This window comes from Heterodontus francisci, chromosome 4, assembly GCF_036365525.1.
Source record: "Heterodontus francisci isolate sHetFra1 chromosome 4, sHetFra1.hap1, whole genome shotgun sequence".
In the NCBI taxonomy this organism is placed as follows: domain Eukaryota; kingdom Metazoa; phylum Chordata; class Chondrichthyes; order Heterodontiformes; family Heterodontidae; genus Heterodontus; species Heterodontus francisci.
The window spans coordinates 78,614,011-78,629,752 of record NC_090374.1 but is presented as its reverse complement, the minus strand read 5'-3'; the positions used below and the strand labels follow the sequence as shown (position 1 = coordinate 78,629,752).

General features: G+C 40.4%; 1 protein-coding gene across 3 annotated transcripts in view; it reads left to right on the top strand.

The window, feature by feature from the left end:
- Window positions 1–15,742, top strand: part of chd1 (chromodomain helicase DNA binding protein 1) — a 211,756-nt gene that overhangs the window by 111,060 nt on the left and 84,954 nt on the right. For all 3 annotated transcript variants that reach the window (XM_068029758.1, XM_068029756.1, XM_068029757.1), the window contains exons 7-9: window positions 1,432–1,697; window positions 2,389–2,614; window positions 6,177–6,277. In XM_068029758.1, the coding sequence (XP_067885859.1) occupies window positions 1,432–1,697; window positions 2,389–2,614; window positions 6,177–6,277 (593 nt within the window). The remainder of the gene's footprint in view (window positions 1–1,431; window positions 1,698–2,388; window positions 2,615–6,176; window positions 6,278–15,742) is intronic.

Here is a 15,742-nt window from a genome sequence, read left to right as displayed (position 1 = left end):
CCAAGGTTTTTATGCCAAGCTCTGGAATACTGTGAAGATGACACCATGACAGGAAATACCCATTAAGGAGTGCATTTCTGATTTCTCCCTTTCTCCTCTATAGGCAGTGTTCCAAACTAGAGTCTAGACACTGGAATCCCTCTGTTACCCTGTCTAAGTGGCCATTCCTCATGTGTGATCCTGTGCAGAGGTGTTGCCATGCAATTTGAGCACTGGGCCTAAACCTTCCATCACCTAATGTCCACACACGTGCAGAGGTTGCCTGGATGGCTTTCAGGAGCAGAAACCCCATCAGATTTTCTCCCCCGTCTCAGCATGGCAAATCGCACTACCCTTCTGGGGAGGGTACAATATTAAATTACCTTATCTTTGAGTGTTCTTTTAACTTGAGAGAAAAGGGTTTATCGTACACCAAGGCCCATGCAATATACTACCTAGGAAGAGTTAAAATGGATGTGGAGGGAAAAAGTAATTGCCTTTTGGACAAGGATAGTCTCAATTTCAAATGAAAATTGTATAATGTACCAACGGTGATTTTGATTCAGCATATTTATTCAGGAGCTAGTTTTTCCTGGGTAATTTCCAAGTATCTCCAGTTTTATTTTTAAAGAAAAACTTGCCTTTACAGAAATGAGCTGCACCCATCATTTACATTTTCTTTTACAGTAAGTTTTACATTCCATGTTTTCAAGGTTTTTTGACTTGTTAGTGCTATAACAAACAAATGTTTGGAATAACTTATTTCTATCCAAGTTTGTTTTTTGCGATTAAAATGTAGGTCATAAGGTTGTAACTGTTATATTCCTGAACTTGATGCTAAGATGTCTCCTTTTGGTTGAAAGAAATTAAATAAATGCGTCAAGGGTTCTGCAGTCCCATAAATGCAGTGTAAGTAGCTTCCTAAGAAGCAGGGTCACTTTGACGACATATCTAACTAACTTAACCTATCATGTGGAATATAATCTCAACTGAAGGAATGAAGGCCGTCATCTGGAATAGTTGAAATGTTCCTTTTTTCTTAGTTATTGAAGGAGGTTTTAAATTTTGTCCATTTGAACCACATTTCAAAACAGTTGCATATCTGGAACAAGAAAAGTTCATTGCCATCTAGCCCATTCTTCTCTTATGGAATATCCCCATCCTCTAATTTTTCTGAGGTGGGCTGCCACCCACAGACACTGATCTTAGTAAGGAACAATCAAGGTCCATAGATAGTTTGCTCACCTATGAACTGAGAATTGTAAATTCTACTCCCAGATGTTTATCTAGTTTTTTTTGCAAAGATTGGAAAATTTGCACTGTCAAAATAGTCTATCTTGCCCAAAAGTATGTCTTGTGGAACATTATTGCTTCAGTGTCTATTTCAGTCTTTGTGAGATGTCGGCAAAGTATGCAGCTGGAATCTTATAATTGTAATTTTTACAATTAAAGGATGAAAACAAAGAAAATGAAGAAAGGAAAGGGATTGAAGAGACCAACTGAATCATCAGATGATGACGATGATGAAGAACACGATAAGAGGGGTTCTCGTCGCCAGGCAACAGTTAATGTCAGCTACAAGGAAGATGAGGATGCTAAAACAGATTCTGATGATTTGCTTGAAGTCTGTGGGGAGGATCTCCCTCCTCCCCCTGAGGAAGAAGAGGAATTTGAAACATTAGAGCGAATAATGGAATCACGAGTAGGGCGGAAAGGAGGTGTGTTCTAATCTTCAAATAGGTATTAAAATATTACATGAATAATGGTACATTATAGGCTTGCCAACTGGTAAAATAGCTTTGCTTATTTAGATATAATTTTGCCAGTTTGTGCATTGCCTGCTGAATATGACCTTAATAATGGACTTGCCTTTCTTGGTAACTTTTGGATTATATTCTCATCCTTGATGGAACACATTTATTTGTATCCTATTACACCATAATTGAAAACTTCATCATACTTATTTCAATAAATCATTGGAAGACAATGAAATTGTGAAGCAGTATCAAGAAGGATATCAGTGCTATTTGATTTTTATCTTGCCCCTCAATGATAAGACCCTGCAGATATATATTAATATTCAGTTCCCCTCCAGCAGGTATTAATTCCTTACTGGATTATGGAGCCACAGGCAATTGGCAGCCCCACTATCTTGGCTCAGGTGGCCATTATGCATAAGGCTTGTGGGTGGCCCATTATGTCGCTAATGGGAGGCGGATGCAGTAGGAGCATCACAGCAAAGCCTAATTTTGCGCGCACATAGGCAACTTCCAGCAGAGGTTGTTGGATGGTGGTCAGGCATGGGATGATTCTATTTTGTCTTCCATTATTGGAACACTTCGGTCGTTATGCTTTTTTGCAACATAAATTACGTTCCTTCAGTTTTAAATATTATTTCTTGTTCTTTAGCAACTGGTGCTGCCACCACTACCTATGCAGTAGAGGCTGAGGGTAATCCCAATTCTGGGTTTGACCCCTTGAGAGAGGTTGGAGAATGGCAGTATCTGATTAAATGGAAGGGATGGTCCCACCTCCACAACACCTGGGAAAGTGAAGAAACACTTTTACAACAGAATACAAAAGGAATGAAAAAATTAGAGAACTACAAGAAAAAGGAGGAGGAAACCAAACGATGGTATGTAATGCAGATGAGAATCTATCCACCTAACGGATGCAAAACTTGCTGAAACCATATATATTTTTGTATTACTAAGTTTAGTTCTGTTGCAACTGTACACTGCTCATTTCCTGTTGGAATTCATTGTTTTAGACCCCAAAATATTTTGTGTGTTAATGTAAAAAAGTTTTATTCCCTGAAGTCAATTAACTTCTTTACCTATAGACTAATGGTAATGGACCCCCAAACTGTAGTGGTGATGTTGGGAATGGCATTAAACAGGAAATTAGCGACGCATGTGATAAAGGAACATCTGTAACTATGGGTGACTTTAATCTGCATATAGATTGGGAAAATCAGATTAGTCAGAATACCGTAGAGGAGGAATTCATGGAGTGTATACGGGATGGTTTGCTGGACCAATACGTTGAGGAACCAATTAGAGAACAAGCCATCCGAGACTGGGTATTGTGTAATGAGAGAGGAATAATTGACAATCTTTACACAGAGGGTGGTGAGTGCCTGGAACTTGCTGCCGGGAGAGATGGTGGAAGCAGGTACAATAATGACGTTTCAGAGGCATCTTGACAAATACATGAATAGGATGGGAATAGAAGGATACGGTCCCCGGAAGTGCAGAAGGTTTTAGTTTCGGCAGGCATCAAGATCGGCGCAGGCTTGGAGGGCCGAATGACCTGTTCCTGTGCTGTTTTGTTCTTTGTTAGTTATGCGAGACCCCTTGGGGATGAGCGACCATAATATGATAGAATTCTTCATCAAGATGGAGAGTGACGTAGTTGATTCTGAGACTAGCGTCCTGAATCTTAATAAAGGAAACTACGAAGGTATGAGGTGCGAGTTGGCTATGATGGATTCGGAAACGTTACTTAAAGGGATGACGGTGGATAGGCAATGGCAAACATTCAAAGAGCGCATGGATGAACTGCAACAATTGATAATTCCTGTCTGGCACAAAAGTAAAACGGGAAAGGTAGCCAAACCATGGCTTACAAGGGAAATTAGAGATAGCATTAGATCCAAGGAAGAGGCATACATATTCGCCAGACAAAACACAGACCTGAGGATTGGGAGCAGTTTAGAATTCAGCAAAGGAGGACCAAGGGATTAATTAAGAAGGGGAAAATGGAGTACGAGGGTAAGCTTGCGGGGAACATAAAAACTGACTGTGAAAGTTTCTATAGGTATGTGAAGAGAAAAAAAATTGGTGAAGACAAATGTAGGTCCCTTACAGTCAGAAACAGGGGAATTTATTATGGGGAACAAAGAAATGGCTGACCAACTAAATGCATACTTTGGCTCTGTGTTCACGAAGGAGGATACAAATATCATACCAGACATGTTGGGGAACACAGGGCTTAGTGAGAGAGAGGAACTGAAAGAAATCAGATTTAGTAGAGAAATGGTGTTGGGGAAATTGATGGGATCGAAGGCTGATATATTCCCAGGGCCTGATAATCTACATCCCAGAGTATTTAAGGAAGTGGCCCTAGAAATGTGGATGCATTGGTGGTCATCTTCCAAGATTCTCTAGACTCTGGAACAGTTCCTACAGATTTGGAGGGTAGCTAATGTAGCCCCACTATTTAAAAAGGGAGGTAGAGAGAAAACAGGGAATTATAGACCAGTCAGCCTGACGTCGGTAGTGGGGAAAATTCTAGAGTCCATTATCAAAGATTTTATAGCAGAGCACTTGGAGAACAGTGGTAGAATCGGACAGAGTCAGCATGGATTTACGAAAGGGAAGTCATGCTTCACAAATCTACCAGAATTCTTCGCGGCTGTTGTTGAGGGGGGAGGTAGTGGATGTGGTTTATTTGGGCTTTCAGAAGGCTTTTGACAAAGTCCCACATAAAAGAATAGCGTGTAAAATTAAAGCGCATGGGATTGGAGGTAGTGTATTGCAATGGATAGAAAATTGGTTGGCAGACAGGAAACAAAGAGGAGGAATAAATGGGTCTTTTTCCGAATGGCACGCAGTGACCAGTGGGATACTGCAGGGACCCCAGCTATTGACAATATACATTAATGATTTAGATGAGGGAACGAAATGTAATATCTCCAGATTTGCAGATGACACAAAACTGGGTGGGAGGGTGAGTTGTGAGGAGGATGCAGAGAGGCTTCAGGGTGATTTGGACAAGTTGAGTGCGTGGACAAATGCATGGCAGATGCAGTATAATGTGGATAAATGTGAGGTTATCCACTTTGGTAGCAAAAACAGGAAGGCAGATTATTATCTGAATGGCTATAAACTGAGAGAGGGGAATATGCAACGAGACCTGGGTGTTCTCGTACACCAGTTGCTGAAGGTAAGCATGCAGGTGCAACAGGTGGTCAAAAAGGCAAATGGTATGTTGGCCTTCATAGTGAGAGGATTCGAGTACAGGAGCAGGGATGTCTTGCTGCAATTATACAGAGCCTGAGGCCACACCTGGAATATTGTGTGTAGTTTTGGTCTCCTTATCTGAGGAAGGATGTTCTTGCTATAGAGGGAGTGCAGCGAAGGTTTACCAGACTGATTCCTGGGATGGCGGGACTGACGCATGAGGATCGAGTCGGTTAGGATTATATTCGCTGGAGTTCAGAAGAGTGAGTGGGGACCTCATAGAAACCTATAAAATTCTAAAAGGACTTGACAGGGTAGATGCAGGAAGGATGTTCCTGATAGTGGGGGAGTCCAGAACCAGGGGTCATAGTCTAAGGATACAGGGTAAACCTTTCAGGACTGAGATGAGGAGAAATTTCTTCACCCAGAGAGTAGTGAGCCTGTGGAATTCGCTACCACAGAAAGCAGTTGAGGTCTAAACATTGTATGTTTTCAAGGAGTTAGATCTCGCTCTTGGGGCGAAAGAATCAAAGGATATGGGGGAAAGCGGGAACAGGTTACTGAGTTGGATGATCAGCCATGATCATAATGAATGGCGGAGCAGGCTCGAAGGGCCGAATGGCCTACTCCTGCTGCTATTTTCTATGTTTCTTTGTTTCTATGTAAAGGACTGTCATTTTGAAAAATTATGGTAGTTTTCCTTCAGGCTGCATGAAGTATATGTTTTGTGAACTTCATTGGGAATAAACCTGAGTTTTCAAGGTATAGTAGCTGGTAATTTCACCACTTGACAAATCACTCCATGTGAAGTAACAAGACCACTTGACATTTATTTTTGGCAGATTTTGATGGCTTTTATGTTGGGGTATATAATTAAAACACGGCATTGTTATACTCAGCCAGTTGTCAGACATTTGAGAGCAGGAAGATCCCTCAGGATATATACTGGCTTCTTCTAATGACTGTATCTGCCTGGGGAGGGGCTATTTAACTTGCTGCTTGAGCACATTACTGGCACATTGATCCAAAGAGCAGTATTGATTCCATCCATAGAGATATAGTGAAAACCTGGAGAAATATTTTGGGAAAGATAAATATTAAGGTAATGGGGAGAGAAATTCTTCTCAGCCAAAAGTTTAGCTAATTAGTCTACAATTCATTTGCTGTGCATATCTTGTTTCCCTTTGAACAAAATGTATTTTCTTTGAAAACATTTTAACATTAACTTTATAGGTTGAAAATGGCTTCTCCCGAAGATATAGAGTACCTGAACTGTCAACAGGAGTTGGTGGATGACTTGCACAGGCAATATCAATTTGTGGAACGAATAATTGGTAAGAGTTCACAAACAGGTACTTGATAAACCCCAAATACAGTGTGAGTAGAACTATATTGTTTCAACTTGTATTATGATCAACTTGTATCGTATTAGCTTGCTTCAGTAGTATCACTCACTTCTGAGCCAGAAGGTTATGTATTCAATCCACAGTCTGGACCTCAGCACATAATCTTAGTCTGATGGCAGGAGTGCTGCATTGTTGGAAGGGGGTCTTCAATTAAAAATTGAACTGAAAACCTGTCTGTCAATTCTTGTGGTTCAGGTAGATATGAAAGATCTTGTTGCAATATTTGAAAGAGGAACATTCCTCCTGCGGCAATCACCACAAAAAAAAATTATCATTCAACTCTTATGCTGTTTGTGGCATTTTACTGCGGACAAATTAGTTACCCATTTTTCTCATGTACCAATATTGATTGCACTTCAAAAAGTAATTCATTGGATATGGAGTGCTTTGGAATATTTTGAGAGGTGTAATAAGTTGCTGTCATGTGCTTTCTTACATTGAGATATTGACGAAAGTGGGATTTGACAATAACAACAAAGATTATAACTAGGGCCTTACCAAAATCACAGCCATGAAAAATGCGTCACAGACTGAAATCTCGGGTCCTTCATGAAATCAGCCATTTTGCAAACTTCGCATATTTTACTGATTCAAGGTGAACTCGCTGATTGCTGGGCATGTTGTGAACATTGCGCGTTTTACTGATCGACACAAGGCTCAACTGGCTGATTGGTAGATGAGGGAGGGCTTCCGGTCTAGTTTTGAGAGTGCTGGTCTAGTTTTGAGAGTACCAATCTCAAGTGTTAGCTGACAAGTGAGAATGCCAGAATGAGCAAATCAAAAGCGGCCACAACCATTATTGCAGTGCACCAAGTAAAAGAATTTGGAAGCCAAATTCTGCATGCCAATGGTGGTGTACTGTTTTGTACAAGCAACACTGTTTTGTTGGATCACACACAGCGGGCAAAAGTTCAGCACCACTTAGAGTCCGACAACCATCGCAGCAGAAAGAGCATCCTAAGCCACGCTGCTGGAAAAAAGCACATATAAAATAAGCACAAATACACCTGTGGATTTAAACTCGTTTGCAAATCCTGGCTCATCAGGGAAGTGGAGAGGATAATTATTTTATGCAGAGTTAAGAATGAGGAATGCTTTTCCACCAAGCCTGGTTGAAGAAGGGACCACTGCATCAGAAGGAAAGAGTAGATAAACATTTGAATCAGAAGAAGCAGGGCTATGTGGATAAAGCAGGGCAGTGGGATTAGTTTTGGATTGCTCTAGTGAAGAGCTGGCACACAAACAATGAATGATCTCTCTGTGTGCCGTAAGCATTTATGGTTCTAACTGTGTATTGGTACCTAATAATCTATATTTTATTACAAATATGTATATATTTTAGCATAAGTTTTGGAATATGATGACCAACTGGAACATTCTATGGAGTATAGCTGGAGATTATGGGATATATTACTAGATCAACTATATGGATTCTGAGAGTGCAATGTTGAAGTTGGTGCATTCTGCCCACATAAGTTTTCTGGGTACAAGTCAGAATGTTTTCCTTTGATGAAGAAAAAGGTAAGTATTTTTTAATTTCTCCTTAATAAGTGAGCAACACTAGCAAGGCAGCATTTATTGCTCATCCCTACTTGTCCTGAAAAGGAACTGGTGGGGCTTTACATGTATCACTGCAGTCTGTGTGGTGATGCTCCCATGTTGTTGCTGGGTAGAGAATTCCAGGGTATTGATTCAACCATGATGAAAGAACAGCAATATAGATCCAAATCATCATGGTGTTTGTCTTGAAAGAAAACCTGGAAGTGATGATCTTACAACATTGCAGCTCTTGTGCTTCTCAGTGGTAGAGAGAGTAAGGGAGGGAGGTAGGCATTGTCCATGCCTTGGTGAGTTGCTGCAGGGCATTCTGTAGGTTGTTACACTTGAATCTTGTAGGTGGTAGCGAAGCTTTGAGAAGTCAAAAGATGAGTCACTCATCACAGAATTTCTGCCCTGCTCTTGTAGCTGTGATGTTGATATGTTTGATCTACTTAAGCTTCAGGTCAGTGATGAACCCCTGATGATGATGATGGTGCTGTTGAAGATCAAGAAGAATGGCTAGGCTGATGATCATTGCCTGGTTTGAATGTTCCTTGCAACTTGTCAGTCCAAGCCTAGATGTTGTCTAGGTCATACTGTCGGCTGATTTGGGCTGCTTCATTGTAAAAGGAGTTGTGAAATGAGCTGTAGAGTTGTCAGTTAACACCCACTGTACTGACCATATGACACAGAGCGTGTTGTTGAAGAAGTGGCTGACGACACTTCCCTGAGTAACAGCTGCAGCAATATCATGGGGTTGTGATGATTGGCCAGTGTAAACCATGGTCATCATCCTTTTTGCTTGGTACGATTCCAGTCAAAGAAGGGCTTTCATTTTGATCTCCATTACCCTCTGTTTTACTAAGGCTACCTAGTACCATACTCCCCTAAGTGCTGGCTTGATGTCAAAAGCGAGAAACTGTCACCTTTTCTCTGTCATCTTTTCTCTGTCATCGAGGTTGTTTCCATGTCTGGCTGAAGGCTGTGACAGAGTCTGCAGCTGCATTGCTCTGGTGGAACCTAAACTGAGTGTCAGCAGCAGCTTATTTTGAGTTTAGATGCTTGATTACCCTGTTGATGGCTTGTACCATCACTTTACAAATGACTAGGAGGAGATAGATGGGGTGGTAATTGGCTTGTTTAGATTTCTTCTCTTTATTGATGAGACATACCTAGGTAATTTTCTACATTGTTAGATAGATGCCAGAGTTATAGTTGTCCTGGAACAGCTTGGCTACAGGTATGGCTAATTCTGGTGCACTGGTCTTCAGCACCACAGTTAAAAATAAGAGGAAATTCAACACCAAATTATTTACAAGCAGTACGTTGAGATTACTTATAGATTCACGATAACTGTATGCTGCTTGGGGATAATAAATTATTTCATGGCATTTAGTGCTAAATAGGCTTATAACATCTGATCGTGTACTTGGCAACAAATCCATGTAAAATTGTAGTAATTTGATCAGAACAGAGGCTGGTTTTAATATAATTTAAGACATGACCTTTTATTGATTCTCTATTTATTCCAGCTGGTTAAGCTTTGTGTTTGTAATTCAATCAATTAATATTGTATTTGTGGTCTTGTTCCCTGTGAATATGCTTAGTAAATCACCCCCATGTGTTTTTTTTTGTCTTTTTTACAATATATTTATCAGTCACCCTTGAGTTCTGTATACTGCCATTTTTTCAACTTATGTTGAAGTGGATGTTTAGCCTGATTTCATCTAAGGAAATCTCTAACACTTTTACTGGTGTCCTTGCATTTTGTTCTTTATTAAAGCATAGATATTTTATGTCTCTGCCAAATATTTGTTAAAAGAAGGGTTCTATCAAAATAAATGTTAATATTCATTAAAGTCTAGAGGTATTTACCTTTAATGATACTTACACAGTCTTGCCTCATGTTATAGAGATATCCAAGGCAGAATTCCTTTGACTTAAAGAATAGTAAGTGCATAGGCAAACCTTTTAAGTATGAATCTTTATTAAACTGAGATGTTTAAAACAAAACACACATGAAGATGATTTGTTAAAGAATTTTTTAATACTCAGCTGTAATTCTGACTACTCTAAATGAGCAGTTCATCCATCGCAAGAGAAAATATACATAAAACATGATTTTTTAATTGTATCTACATAAAAGATCTCTGAAATGCCGTAGTCACCAATTTTAAATAGAAATTAAATCACAAGTAACAAAAAATTTAGCACAGGATAAGTGTGGCCACTAATATAGTAGGAAGCATGTACATGAGCAGGACTGAGATCTGAGACCCATCGCTAGCTGAATGTGACCAGTGGATAGCGATGTAGCCAAGAAGCACTTGACATGCTAGGGAATTAGTGGAAGGTTCATTAAAACCAGAACATTCATTCAAATGCAACTGGAGGGCCAGAACACCACTTCAGATGTTCAGACTGGCCTAATTTTAAAATAAAGGTTTCCTCTTGGATGACTCTAATAAGATCACAAGAAACTTGAGCAGGAGTAGGCCATTTGACCCCTCGAGCCTGCTCCGCTATTCATAAGAACGTAACATAAGAACTAGGAACAGGAGTAGGCAATTCAGCCCCTCGAGCCTGCTCCGCCATTCAATACGATCATGGCTGATCTCACCTTGGCCTCAACTCCACTTTCCTGCCTGTTCTCCATAACCCTTCAACACATTTCTAATTAAAAATCTGTCTATCTCCTCAAATTTGCCCAGTGTCCCGGCATCCACTGCACTCTGGGGTATTGAATTCCACAGATTCACGACCCTTTGAGAGAAGTAATTTCTCCTCATCTCTGTTTTAAATCTGCTACCCCTTATCCTAAACTATGACCTCTCGTTCTAGATTGCCCCACAAGAGGAAACATCCTCTCTATGTCTACTTTGTCAATCCCTTAATCATCTTATATACCTCAATTAGATCTCCTCATTCTTCTAAACTCCAGAGAGTAAAGGCCTAAACCTCTCGATCTCTCTTCATAAGACAAACCCCCCCCCCCCCCCCCCCCCATTTCTGGAGTCAATCTAGTGAACCTCCTCTGGCTGATCTGATTGCAACTTCAACTGTACTTTCCTGCCTCCATCCCCCTGCCCCCCCCCCCCCCAACCCTTGACTCCCTTGTAGAGCAAACTCTAACTCAGTCTTGAATATATTCAATGGCTCAGCCTCCATTGTTCTCTGGGGAATAGAATTCCAAAGAGTAATGACGCTCTGGAAGAAGAAATTCCTCCTCAACTCTGTCTTAAAAGGGAGAGCCCTTATTTTGAAATGCCGTCTAGTACTAGATTCCCCCATGAGGGGAAACATCATCTCAGCATCTACCCTGTCAAGCTCCCTCAGAATCTTATATGTTTCAATAAGACCACCTCTCATTCTTCTAAACTCCTTTGAGTATAGGTCAACCTGCTCAACCTTTCCTCATAAGACAATCTTCATCCCAGGAATCAATCAAGTGAATCTTCTTTGAACTGCCTCCAATGCAAGTATATCCCTCCTTAAATAAGGAGACCAAACTGTATGCAGTACTCTAGGATAAAAGCAAAATACTGTGGATGCTGGAAATCTGAAATAAAAACAAGAAATGCTGGAACCACTCAGGTCTGGCAGCATCTGTGGAAAGAGAAGCAGAGTTAACGTTTCGGGTCAGTGACCCTTCTTCGGAACTGCAGTATTCTAGGTGTGGTCTCACTGGTGCCCTGTACAGTTGTAGCAAGACATCCCTACTTTTATACTTCATCCCCCTTGCAATAAATGCGAACATTTCATTTTCCTTTCGAATTACTTGCTGTACCTGCATGCTAACTTTTTGTGATTCATGTGCAAGGACACCTAGATCCCTCTGTGCCACAGCATTCTTCAGTCTCCATTTAAATAATCTGCTTTCCTATTCTTCCCACCAAAGTGGACAACCTCACATTTTCCCACATTATATCTCATCTGTCAGATTTTTGCCCATTCATTTAACCTATCTATATCCCTTTGAAGACTCTTCATGTTCTCCTCACAACTTGGCTTTCCTACCAGCTTTACAAACATACGATTTAGGAGCAGAAGTAGGCCATTTGGCCCCTGGAGCCTTCTCTGCCATTCAATAAGATCATGGCTGCTCTGTTTGTGTTTCAAATTCCACACTCCCATCTACCCCGATAACCTTAGATTCTTGTTCGGCAAGGGAATCAATCTACCCCCGACTTAAAAATATTCAATGACCCCGCCTCCACCACCACCTGAGGCAGAGAGTTCCGAAGTCGCACAATCCTCAGAGAAAAAATATCTCCCCTGTCCGAAAATGGTGACCCCTAATTTTAAAACAGTGCCACCTAGTTCTGGACTCATCCACAAGAGGAAGCATCCTTTCCACGTCTACCTTGTCAGTTCCGTTCAGGATCTTGTATACTTCAGTCAGGTTTCCCCTCACTCTTCTAAACTCCAGTGAAAACAAGCCCAGTCTGTCCAACCTTTCCTCATAAGACAACCCGTTCACTCCAGATATCAATCTAGTAAACCTCCTCTGAACCGCCACCAACGCATTTACATGGCTTTGGTGGTTTAGTGGTAGAATTCTGGCTTGCCATGCGGGAGGCATAGGTTCGATTTCCAGTCGATGCAAAGCTAGTGCTTATCTTGGAACGAGTGTGTCCAGTGTTGGTGTCTTGGTTTGTGGAAGGATGGAAACAGTTCAGACAAAATTAATTATGCAAACTTCTGCAATAGATGAGTTATCTTATTTTCTATGTTTCTATAGGATGCAGGGCGAAAGAGGGAACCGGTTACTGAGTTGGATGATCAGCCATGATCATGAATGGCGGAGCAGGCTTGAAGGGCCGAATGACCTACTCCTGCTCCTATTTTCTATGTCTATGTTTCTATCCTTCCTTAAATAAGACCAAAACTGCATACAGTATTTGAGATGTGGTCTTCCTGCCAAAGTGACAAAATTCACATTTTTCCACATTATACTCCATCTGCCAGATTTTTGCCCACCCACTCAACCTATCTATATCGGTCTGCAACCTCCTTATGTCCTCTTCACAACCTCACTTTCCTACCTATCTTTGTGTCATCTGCAAATTTAGCTACCATGCCATCGCTCCCCTCATCTAAGTTATTGAGATAAATTGTAAAAAGTTGAGGCTCCAGCACAGACCCCTGCGGGACTCCACCCGTCGCATCTTGTCAATCAGAAAAGGACCCATTTATGCATACTCTGTTTTCTGCCAGCCAGCCAATCTTCTATCCATGCTAATATGTGACCCCCTGCCCCATGAGCTCCTACTTTGCACAATAGCCTTTTATGTGGCACCTTGTCAAATGCTTTCTGGAAATCCAAGTATAGTACGTCAACGGGCTTCCCATTATCCACAGAACATGTTACTCCTTCAAAGAACTCCAATAAATTGGTTAAACATGGTTTCCCTTTCACAAAACCATGCTGACTATTCCCAATTACCTTGAGCTTTTCTCAGTGCCCAGCTATTAACTCCTGAATGATCGATTCTAACACCTTCCCCATGACAGACGTCAAGCTAACTGGCCTATAGTTACCCGTTTTCTGCCTCCTGCCCCCCACTTCTTGAATACAGGGATTATATTTGCTACTTTCCAGTCTGATGGAACCTTTCCAGAATCTAGTGAATTTTGAAAAGTTAATACCAATGCATTGACTACCTCATTAGCCACCTCTTCTAAGACCCTAGGATGAAGTCCAGGGACTTGCCAGCCTGTAGCTCCATCAGTCTGCTCAGTACCGCTTCCCTGGTGATTGTAATTTCACCAGGTTCCTCTCTTCATTCCACCTGCTGATTTACAACTATTACTGGAATGTTTTTTGTGTCGTCTATAGTGAAGACAGAAGCAAAATATTTGTTCATTTCATTTCCTTATTATTTACTATTAACTCCCCACTCTCACTCTCTAGAGGACCATAACTCACTTTACTTACTCTTTTTCTTTTTAAATACCTGTACAAACTCCTATCTGTTTTTACATTTCTAGCTTTCTTCCTCTTATACTCTAATTTCTTTCTCCTGATTAACCTTTTAGTCATTCTCTGCTGTTCTTTATATTCTGACAAATCATCTGGCCTGCCACTCAACCTTGCGCAATTATATGCTTTTTCCTTAAGTTTAATGCTTTCCTTAATTAACCATATATGGTGGATCCTCCCTTTGAATTTTTCTTTATAGTACCGTCAGCAGATCTGCCTACAATAAACTCGATCCCTTTATCCAGATCATTAATATAGATTATAAATAGTTGAGGCCCAAACACTGATCCCTGTGGTACTCCATTAGTTATAGTTTGCCAACTTGCAAATGCTGCACTTATCTCAACTCTCTGTTTCCTGTTAGTTAGCCAATCCTCTATCCATACTAACATATTACCCCCAGCACCATGAGCTGTTATCTTGTGTAGTAATCTTTTATGTGGCACTTTATTGAATGTCTTTTGGAAATCCAAATACACTACATGCACTGGTTCCTCTTTATCCACCTGCTTGTTATATCCTCCGAGAACTCTAATAAATTTGTCAAACACAATTTCCCTTTCATAAAACCATGTTGACTTTGCTCATTAGTATTATGATTTTCTAAATGTCCTGTTACTGCTTCCTTAATAATGGATTCCATCATTTTCCCAATGTCACACGTTAGGCTAACTGGGCTGTAGTTTCCTCCTTTCTTGAATAGAGGTGTTACATTTGCAGTTTTCCAATCTATTGGGACATTTCCAGAATCTAAAGGATTTTGGAAGATTACAACCAATGCATCCACTATCTCTGCAGCCACTTCTTTTAAGACCCTAGAATGCAGGCCATCAAGGCCAGGGGACTTGTCAACCTTTAGTCCCATTAGTTTCCCCTGGTACTTTTTCTCTAGTGATCATTGTTCTAAGTTCCTCCCTTTTGTCTCTTGATTTTCTACTATTCTTGGGATGCTTTTTGTGTTTTGTACTGTACATGCAGATACAAAATACATGTTTGAAGTCTCTGTCATTTCCTCCTTTCCCGTTATTAATTCCCCAGCCTCACCCTCTAAGGGACCAATGCTTACTTTAGCTACTGTTTTCCTTTTTGTGTACCTGTAGAAGCTTTTACTGTCTGTTTCATATTTCTTGCTAGTTTACTTTCATACTCTAATTTCTCTTTTTTAGCCATCCTTTGCTGGTTTCTAAAATGTTTCCAATCTTCTGGCCTACCACTAACATTCACAACATTTTACGCCTTCTCTTTCTATAACTTCCTTAGTTATCCATGGATGGTGCATCCTTGTAATAGAGTCTTTCTTTCTCAATGGAGTATAACTTTGTTGAGAGTTATGAAATATCTCCTTAAATGTCTGCCACTGCTTTTCTACTGTATTACGTTTTAACCTATTTTCCCAGTTTACTTTAGCTAACTTTGTCTTTAAACCCGAGTAATTGCCTTTATTTAAGTTTAAGACCCAAGTTTCTCGCCCTCAAACTGATTGAGGGTGCTCGAATAAGGGGCATAGCTTTAAGTTTAAATGGAAAATATTAAGGACAGAGAGCAGAAGAAAATTTTTCTTGAGGTGGGAGGCTGTCGAGTTGGTGATTGAAGCAGTGACTGTCAAAATTTAAGAATAGGTTATTTAGATGGCTGTAAGAAAGGGATCGTAAAGGAATATTGGTACTGAGTGGGCACATGGTTTAGTGCTACTTTTCGTGTGGAGTATAAATGCCAACATCTATTTGGGCCAAACTGTTTCCTTCTTGTAATCTGTATAATACTTTGTAAAATTGTTTGACTCTGAGAATTATGAATGACAGAACAGTATGCAAGAATGAGTCTTTTTAGGTATGTATATTTTTGACATTCCATCAAGAAAGTCTTCAATT